The sequence below is a fragment of the Sinocyclocheilus grahami genome, unplaced genomic scaffold (assembly GCF_001515645.1).
Source record: "Sinocyclocheilus grahami isolate Dianchi unplaced genomic scaffold, SAMN03320097.WGS_v1.1 scaffold408.1, whole genome shotgun sequence".
NCBI classification, from domain to species: domain Eukaryota; kingdom Metazoa; phylum Chordata; class Actinopteri; order Cypriniformes; family Cyprinidae; genus Sinocyclocheilus; species Sinocyclocheilus grahami.
In genome coordinates this window covers 478745-488288 of record NW_015505587.1, presented here as the reverse complement: position 1 = coordinate 488288, position 9544 = coordinate 478745, and the positions used below count along the sequence as shown (strand labels likewise).

The 9544-nt window shown below is 36.3% G+C and overlaps 1 protein-coding gene, 1 long non-coding RNA gene and 1 pseudogene across 3 annotated transcripts in view; 1 reads left to right on the top strand and 2 right to left on the bottom strand.

Annotated features, from left to right (window-relative positions):
• Nucleotides 1-1711: 1711 nt before the first annotated feature.
• LOC107550796 (sorting nexin-10B-like) lies at nucleotides 1712-3567 on the bottom strand (annotated as a pseudogene).
• Nucleotides 3568-4275: 708 nt separating this feature from the next.
• LOC107550827 (chromobox protein homolog 3-like) lies at nucleotides 4276-8044 on the bottom strand. 2 transcript variants are annotated; one of them, XM_016232213.1, is made up of 5 exons: nucleotides 7850-8044; nucleotides 7283-7439; nucleotides 7026-7191; nucleotides 6195-6352; nucleotides 4276-5146 (listed from the first exon to the last, which is right to left on the bottom strand). In XM_016232213.1, exons 2-5 carry the CDS (start codon nucleotides 7420-7422, stop codon nucleotides 5029-5031), a joined length of 582 nt encoding a protein of 193 aa, XP_016087699.1. In that variant the 5' UTR covers nucleotides 7423-7439; nucleotides 7850-8044; the 3' UTR covers nucleotides 4276-5028. The 2 variants fall into 2 exon arrangements, with proteins under 2 accessions (XP_016087699.1, XP_016087698.1); XM_016232212.1 differs by having other exon boundaries at nucleotides 7283-7428.
• LOC107550828 (uncharacterized) overlaps nucleotides 7373-9544 on the top strand; it is a 10549-nt gene continuing 8377 nt past the window's right edge. The window contains exon 1 of the long non-coding RNA XR_001604706.1: nucleotides 7373-7463. This is a non-coding gene — a long non-coding RNA (uncharacterized lncRNA). The remainder of the gene's footprint in view (nucleotides 7464-9544) is intronic.

The following is a 9544-nucleotide window of genomic DNA, read 5'->3' as shown; positions in this document are numbered from 1 at the left end:
CTGAGCTCTGTGAGAATAAATCAAACTTAAATTTTGCAAACCTGACTGATTTGTGAATGGCTAGTTCTGATTGTAAACAAATGAGAGAAAACACACATAACATTGCTCAAATGAAAACGATTAGCCTACCTTGATACCCAGCTAACTGAGAACATCCTTAGAACATTCTTACGAGGTTCTCTCAAAGAGAAACGTTCTTCTAGCACGCACAAAAAACTAAACAAAACACAGCCTATTTACACATCGTTCATAGAATATTTTCTGAAATGTTTTAGTTGGACATTCATCTAACTTTTTGTTGTTGTTACTACCTGTTTCAAATTGAGAACATTCAATCGTAACATTCCCATATGTTTGCAAAATGATAAACTTGAATGCTCTCTTAACATTCGTAAAAGCAGCAAAAATGTTTTAAAAACATTTAAACTGTACATTTTGAATGTTAAGAGAACATTCAGAAATAACGTTTTCATAACTTAATGGGAACATTAGACAAACGTTCTTAGAACACATTGTTATTGACTGGTTATATCTCTACCGGCAGACAAGGATTTATAAGTAATATTTTTACTGTGCACATGTGCGTTGAAGAGTAACGTTTATGTGCGTTTATGTAAAAGGCGATTTAGCGCTTTTATATCTATAAGAGACACTTCTATTCTTCTATATACTTCGATTATGTGATAAGTTCTACTACAGCGCAGTATAGGCCTATTGAGCGTTACAGTTTCTCCCATTCACTTGATCCTATAATCATATATACTGTATGATTGAACCCTTCATATGTCTCTGACGGTGCCATACTAACCAGCCACCACACCATGACCCTTTGTTGTGACCTAAAATATATGTTTGCCTTGATGATTTCAGATATAGGCTAATTTAGGTGATTGGATAATGCTTGTGGGCCCTTATTTTAAATGGCTTAAACTGTTTGCTTGTGGTGATACACTCCTGTTCTGAAATATCTTGATGATTTGATGTCCCAGTCAAAGCCTGTGAAAGCAGTGGATGATTTGAAAAAGAGGAAATACTGTTTGCTTAGAGGTTTTTTTCTCTTTGATGAATGTTGATGATTTTGCAGGAATGAGACCGTCAGTCATGGAAAGACAGAAGAGCTGCGGCGCTATCTGCTGGTCATGTCTGGCCTCACACCATTGCTAAATATTTATGAGAGGGCACAATTTGTATGACATCCAGACAATGATCTTTTATGGCTAAGTATGGCAATAACATTTTTGAGAAGAGATTATTATTAGGATTTAGCTCTGTGAGGTCGGGTTTAAATCACCTAATGTATTAATGCTCTGTGTTTGCTTATTAGGTTATTGCGTTTAAGGGACGTCACACGCAAGCATAAATTCCCTCTCATAAACCTCTCAGCGCACATCTGTAGTTTTAACAACAAACTGTCTCCCACACAGGCCACATTATGCTTTTATCCATTCATTTGATTTCCATGGAAGACATTAATGTGTAAGCAAATGTGGTTTAAATCATTTATTAGGTTATCTTCATCAATACAGATTCAGAAAGTATGAGTGCGAGACAAAACAACACTGTTTCAATAACGACAGTAACTTTTTTCATGTTTTATTGTCCTTCTTCAAGAATGGGCTGAAATATTTAATGTTGAATAATATTATCTGCCTCAGCAATGTCTTTAGGCATGCATTTAGTAGCCTACTTACTGTAAGTTGGCTCCATTTTATTAGCAAGTAATCAGTCGCTCCGATTCACAGTGCATATCTTCTTCTTCTTCTTCCATGTTCTCTTCAGATTGAGTTTCAAAGCGTTTGTTTCCTGAGCCAAAACTGTGAATGGCCTCAGACACATTGTAGCGACTTCGGCCTTCAGCAGAGGCCTCGATTTTTTTCACACTTAGTTGGGACTGTAGGAAGAGATGTAAGCAACTGTCCGAAAGCAGCACCGAGCTGTGAACCACCTTTGAGGATGGAAGCATATACAGTAATTGATCAAAGAAACCATAACCATTTCAGTTACTGTGTTTTTTTGGCGAGTTAAGAGATGCAGTAGGTGAGATATGTCACGTATTCTCAAGCTACAGTAAATGTGTTCTTTCAGTCATGGTTTTATGTTTTATCTTAACACGTTCTTTAGGCCTATTATAGTACTTACTTTTCTAGAAATGTCCTGAGCCCTCCCATACAGGCTCCAATCTCTCTGACATTGTTGAGACTGAAGAACGGGTTTTTTGGAGGAAGCTTGGGTAGATGTGTTCTGCAATTCAGAGACAACCATAGAAGTCCAGTTATTATCTGTCTCATAGAAAACTGCCCAATAATGACTGAAACTTTAATATGTCTACAACACAATTGCATAATATGGTAGTATAGTTATTAACTAAATCTATTAAATATGTTTTTGTTTATTAAAATAAAGCCAAAATAACATAAAATGGTAACACTCTGGGGACCGATTCTCACTATTAACTAGTTGCTTATTAGCATGCATATTGCTGCTACTAGTAAACATACTGGTTGTTTATTAGTACTTATGAAGCGCATAATAATGCCTTATTCAGCCTGACCATATTATGCATCCCTTAATCCTACCTACCTTAGAACTATCTTTAACTATTAAGAATTTGTAGCAGTAATTAGGAGCTTATTGAGCCAAAAGTTAAAGTTAATAGTTAGTTAATATTGAGAATTGGTCCCCAAACAAAAGTGTGACCAATAAAGAAAAAAATGATTAGATGAAAAACTTTAACTGAAATTAAATAAGTTAGGTTGATCAAAATTACAACAAAATTACTCAAATAAAATGAATAAAATTAAAACTGAAAAAAAAGCCAAATTAATCAATATTTATAAATACTAAAATGGTATATAAATAATACTAAAACAACCCTGGTAATTAGCAACAATTAGTAATTTGTAAATAGCAATAAATTACCTATTTGTATTTATATTAGCTGGGATACAAATTGGGTCAATGCTGTGACGCTTATTTTCATTTGTTTTTAAAAAATACAATAAAATGTAATTCACACAAGTACAATGACTTCAGTACACCTTCTATATGATGATCATGATCAATTTCTGTGACAAAATAAAAAAAAATGTCAGGGTGATATAACTGTCCAGTTATTATAATGCATAATGAAGAATATCAATGAAATTGATATACTTATGTCTAAGAACCTTAAATTTGATTTTCAATTTTCATGGACATATTTTACACCATTGACCATTAACCATCCGTACACAATTACTGAACAAAGTAAATAACAATAACAGGATGCAATGGTTACATACATGAGCATGGCATTTTCCTGTAGCTTTTTTCTTAGCCAAACAAATTCACTGTATCTCCGCCGCACACAGGAACTCTTCTTAGTGAAGGCCAAACTGTTTGTCTGAGTGAATATGAAATACAAAGAACGGTCAGGACGTTTCTGCCCTCCGTTTTGACCACTTTGTGTGTATCATATGTTCTGATTGCACTTACATGTATACAGATTTCATAATCCATGTAGGCATGCCAGAAATCCTCTTTCTGGATGCAAGGATCCCTCACACACACGCCAGTGAATTCCTGCATAAGCCCAAGAACGGTGGAAAAGACCTTATGTATATACGCTCACAAACTCACATTGGACAAGGACACAGCCAGTACTCAAAGGTTTTAAAAATGGGAAGAATAAAAAGGAAGTATTTTCATGAGACATTGGTCTTCTTGACCAACTGGGGCTGATTCATGGGAACTGTAGACTGGGGAAAAACAACTGAGCTCATTTTGTGTCTCTGACTGACAACGGTGCTTCATTTTTAAAAGCCACCAGAGACATGGCAGACTAGCACCGTCATAAAAATAAAAGGAGCTGGAAAAAATGGGTACCATAATCATAACGCCTGCATGTTTGAAACAACTAGCAGTACTTAAACAGTTATTCATGTACAGCCGACCTGTAGCTTTTCAAACCTCTTGATATTACTGATAGGTTACAGGGTTATTGTATTTACCAAAAAATTTAAACCATAAAAAATGTTCATTACATGAAATGTTTACTGAAATAAAATGTAAATAAATAAATACATAAATATAAAAATTCTTATTTCATTTTAATAAAAAAAAACTGTAAAAAGTATCTCATTCTAAAATAACACTGATTGTTTATTTTAAAATCTAATCATGAACATTTTGATATTTAAAAGGATAATCTACCAAGAAAAAGGTTGCCTCATTTCTACAATGTAATGTACTAAAGGTACAGTAATTAGATTTAAGATGACTGCAATTCAACATAAGAATGACCAAAACACTCCTGAGGCAATTTTATGTTTATTTAAAGCACCTAGAGTTTGCTCACTCGAGCTTTAAGGTTAACCGTGATCTTTACAGAAAACAGGAAACCAGACGATCGAAACTGCAGGGTAAAGGTTTTAATCACAAAACATCAATGGTCTATTTGCACTACTGCTATGAAAGTGATACTGACCTACAACAAAAGTGTTGATGTGCACAAAAAAACGTGATTGTATGGGCTACATTCTAGAATTAGTTTTGTGCAAACCTACAGATTTATACCTGCATGAGCCACACTACGCCACTCGCAGATCCATCACAGTATAACTTGAAGAAGTGCGTAACCAGGGGGTTAATAGTACGGATAGTAATCTACACATCAAACAGTCCCTCTCGAGCAGTTATTGTACCAGCTGTCATCATCTCCTATGTGTAATCACAGTTCAGATCATAGTAACAAAGAGGACAGAATGATGAACATCACAAATGGACTTTCAAACAATAGACCAAGAGATACAACAACATCTGATTAATGAACAACTTATGTGGACTTGTATAAACAGTACACTACAGTAGAGCTCTAATACTCCAGTCACATTTCTACAGGTTAGTGTGTTGGGAAGAGCTTCACATTAGAGTGTGTATTCACACATTTTGAATACATGGTACATCAAACAGTAAACTTATGCCACAGTGTTTGTGTATGTTTAAAGCTGCCAGGAGGTACAGTAGTATCCACTGCTACATATTTCTCTCTCACTGCTCGTCTTCTCCATGCCAGGTCAGCTTGTCCTCGTAAAAACGAATTACCATCTCGGGCCACTTTTTACTGGTCTCGCCGGCTGACAGTAAAGCTACCTCATCTGTGTTTTTCCTAAGATGAAATAAAGAAATAATGATCAGTCTTAATGGACAAATACAGCAAATTCAAAGCACATAATTACCAGCTGCAGTGGTGGATTAATGGCAACAGCATTACAAACTATCTCTTTTTTTGCTGTGAGGTTGCTTTTGATCTTTCTCTCCATTTATGTGTTGAAGAAGAGCATAAACATGAAAGGAAAGGAATACCTTGGCACCAGTATTAAAACAGTACAGTATTGTTAGTTAACTAAAACTATGAAAAATTATTTGAAATTTAATTGAATAGAAACACACATATATATAAATTAAGAGTAAATAGAAATATTTAAAATAAAACCAAACATCTTTAAAAAAAAAAAAAAAAAGACAAAAACACATAATAAAAGAAAATAAAAAATTAAGATATAAAAAATAAAAGCAAATTTACATTATTAACAAATAATTTTAATAGTATATAAATAATACTAAAATAACAATAATAGTATTATTTTAGTGTTATTGAGATACTATTATAGTTTATTTGATCATTTTAATTATTTTTTTATATTCTGTTTTCCTATTAATTTTAGTTAGTTTTAGTAACTTTGTTGTGTTTTTGTCATTTTTATAGGTCTACATAGTTTTTTTTTATTACGGTTTATTTCAATTTTAGTTATTTTACTACATGTTAAACTAAATGATAATGCCAAATGTTGCTTTGGCAGCTAACTTAAAAAATAAAGTTTTTAAAAATATTTTATTTCAAGTAAAGAAAATTGTTTTTATGGTTTTAGATTTAGTGAACTATAATAACCCTGATATTGTGGAAATTTCAGAACCTGCCAACAATGTGCTGCTATATTAATCAGCTGTTGCTATTTTAAACAGCTCACCTGTGTTGTGGACTATAAAAGCCAAGTTAACATTAAGGTGTGTATAAATGCATGATCTGAAAAAAACCCCCCCTATGCATTGATCACAGAATTTAATAATAAAGATTATCATTACTGCATTCAAACTAGACAAAGCAGTGTAAAATAACAAGAATCTCCACATATGGTCCAGTGTAGAAATATTACCACTTGATGAGGAACATGAGCTCTCCTTGTTGGTCTGTGCATCCGATGATGCCGTCTGGTTCAGGGTTGCTGGATTGGCCTGCTGGGATCTCAGCGCTGTGATCATCAACCTCTTCATTACCCCTCTCAATGAGCTCCTCCTGAGGCTGCTGGTGAGCCTGCATGAATTCCAGACACACAACTAAACTCTATAAAGCCTGACAAGAGGACTGAATTATATATCACACAGCAAGAGCGATAAACCTGCAGTTTTTGGAGAGGGTGTACAGGACTGAAACTCTGTACCAATGGTGTTCGATCCTGCTCCAGGAGGACCAGCCTTCTGTAGAGTTTAGCTCCACCTTCTCCAACAAACCTGAAGACCTTGATTAGCTGGTTTAGGTGTGTTTAATTAGGGCTAAACTCTGTGGAAACTGGTCTTGCAGAAGCATGATTGGTCCCCATTGCTCTATACCAGTGGTTCCCAACCCTGGTCCTGGAGGCACCCCAACACTGCACATTTTGCATGTCTCCTTTCTCTCACGCACCAGTTTCAGGTCTTGGAGTCTCTACTAATGAGCTGATGACCTGAATCAGGTGTGTTTGATTAAGGAGACATGCAAAACATGCAGTGTTGGGGTGCCTCCAGGACCAGGGTTGGGAACCACTGCTCTATACAATGCACTGACAGTTATTCATATTAAGGCAAGTATTTGGCAGTTTGTTACCTAACATAATTAAATGTATTTTTGGGGTATAAAATGCTTATTTTAGAACACTGTAGTGCAGTAATAGTCCTGTAGAAGTGAAAGTGAATGGCACAGCATATGTACAGTATATAAAAACACTAACCGTATCGGCATCCAGTTCAGTTAACTCTTGCTTGGACTGGACCTCATGGTCTAGGGCTCGACACCCCTCTTGTTCCGTCTCTCCTGAGACAGTGAGGTTTCTGAGAAACTCCTCTATCAGCTCAGGACAGTCCATGTTGTCCTCTGGCTCCCAGGTATTCTCTACACTGTGGAGAGTACGACAGACATGTCATATGCTGGTACATATTAATAATATAAATATCTGACACACAGGCAACACTTGTTCCAGACGCTCACTCTGTGAAGCCTTTCCACTTTAGATAGTATTCGACTTTTCCATCGTTGACTCTTCTGCGGATGATTTTTTCCACCGCAAACTCTTGGACAACCGTCGTCTCTTCTGCCTTCCTGTTTTTCACATTCTGCTTTTTCCTCATGATTTCCTAGAACAACACTACATTTAATAATGTTTTCAAAGGTACAGCATGAAGCATCTGTGTTATGTTTAGCAGACATATAATAATGTTTATTACATTAGACATGTTTATAAACGTTAAAATGCGAGAATTTTATATAAAGGGACTTTTTAAGGAAACTAGTCAGTGCGAGGATTTAGAGTCTTTTGATACTCTGCGCCTTTAGAGCAAAAACGATCACATTATACAAAACTTAGATTATGCATTGAAAAAAAAAAAACACCCCCCTTCTACACTGAATTCGGAGAAATTATGCATGACGTATCATTTCCCACGAACTAAACTTTCTCAGTCACGGACCGAGCAGGCTAACGTTATGAATGATTGTTGTATTAAATGCTATTCTTTCTATGCCACTGATGTGAATTTGATAAGTGCGCGTGCCCACCTGCCGATGCCTCACGCGCTATTCTTTATTCCCACTGCTGCTGATTAATGCTCAGTCTGTGCAAACAACGCGGCGGTGCATCCTTACTATGTAGCTTTCGAGATCATGGCTTTACTGTTGTGTGTACAACTTTTCATGAATGAGTCAAATTAAACATGGCCGATTGGGAGAAGGGGAGGAAGTGGTTTCAAAGGGAAGAGGTCAGTTCAGGAAAGCCAGAGGAGGAATCCTTAAAGGCGCATCCCGAGAGCTAGACATGGCTGAATTTCTCTGCGCACACAGACGTTTTTAGCGCAGAACGCGTTCGGACGTGTTAGTCTTCACTGTAAGGAATTGCTAGTAGCTAACAATATACGTTATTTGTAATAATTTGCATTCACGTTGGTAACCTTTTTGTTTGCCGTTTTTGACGGCAGCTTTTTGTAATAAAAAAAAACGTTAGTGATTTATTGTATATAGAAACTTCTTTAGCGTCTCGGTTTAGGAAAGATAGACAGGGAAAACGCTTACATGTTGTGTTGATGTTACAGATGTAATACTGTCGAAGGACACCGGAGGGCCCATGCGCCACTCATTTTGTGCATCTGCTGGATAAACCCGGATAAACAGCTCGAGTTCAGTGATCCAGGGCTGCGTTCAGCCCCGACGAAACGGTGCAAAACGTGTTTTAAACGGAAACGGTGGTGCGTTGAACACCCTGTTCTGATGATGCAAGAGTTGCAACTATTAGGGTGACCATACGTGCCATTTCCCCAGGATTTCTATATTGCCTAAAATATCTAGGTTTTGGCTTTGTTTGCGTGTGCAGACCGATCGGTGTATGACATCAAAATGGCCAGGACGCGTCCTGGGGAAATGGCACGCATGGTCACCCTAGCAGCTATGGCAGCTGAGAAGACCATTCTTTGTGTTCTTTTTGAAGAATTTGCGGAGCCTGATGAAATCGGTATAAATATGTGTTTAATACTGTAAAATACACTCGACGGTACAGTCACTGCCCTTGCCCTCCAGAATAAAAGAGAATATCCCAATCAAATGAAGGGATTTGTGCAAACTGTGGTTCCTAATTATTGTGATACAAGATTTGCCTCACATTTCAGGACCAATAGACAAACATTTCAGGTGAAGGATAATCCACTTCTTACCTCCAAGACTGTGTTATGATCTATATGACCTTATTATTTTTATTGTGAGTATTAGGCTTATCCATATTGCTGATCACCGTTGTTGTGCTATGATATTGTAATATTTACCATTATATAATCAGAGGGGTATAGAAAAGTTTATGAAAGTGTCACTCCATAATACAATAGCAAAATATATAAATATGTATAGTATTTTTTATGTTACATTAATCAGTATTTAGCACACCTTCCTAAGGAAAGGATATGGACCAGAAGACATTGCAATTACTAAATGATATTTAGACAGACTTAAAGAAGTTCCATATCTATACTTGTGCCCTTATTATTTAATTTTTTGCCTTTAATGTAAATAAACATGTGCAAACAATATACTTGCTCTTGTGAATTTATTTTGATGTTAATTACATTGTGCGAGCTGTCTCTTTAATACCGTGTGGTTTACATACATGTTGCTGCTGATTGGGCTGACATTTTTGACACACCCACCAAACAAGAGAAAATGCATGTCAAACCCGTTGCACACCGTTTCCAGGAAACATGTCGTTCAAAC

Excerpts from the sequence above, each read along its gene's own strand:
- LOC107550827 (XM_016232213.1), bottom strand. The coding sequence starts at position 7,422 with ATGAGGAAAAAGCAGAATGTGAAAAACAGGAAGGCAGAAGAGACGACG. Across the intron at positions 7,192-7,282 it reads AAGTGGAAAGGCTTCACAGA|TGTAGAGAATACCTGGGAGC; the intron begins GTGAGCGTCTGG and ends TACTCTCCACAG. Across the intron at positions 6,353-7,025 it reads CTGAACTGGATGCCGATACG|GCTCACCAGCAGCCTCAGGA; the intron begins GTTAGTGTTTTT and ends GAATTCATGCAG.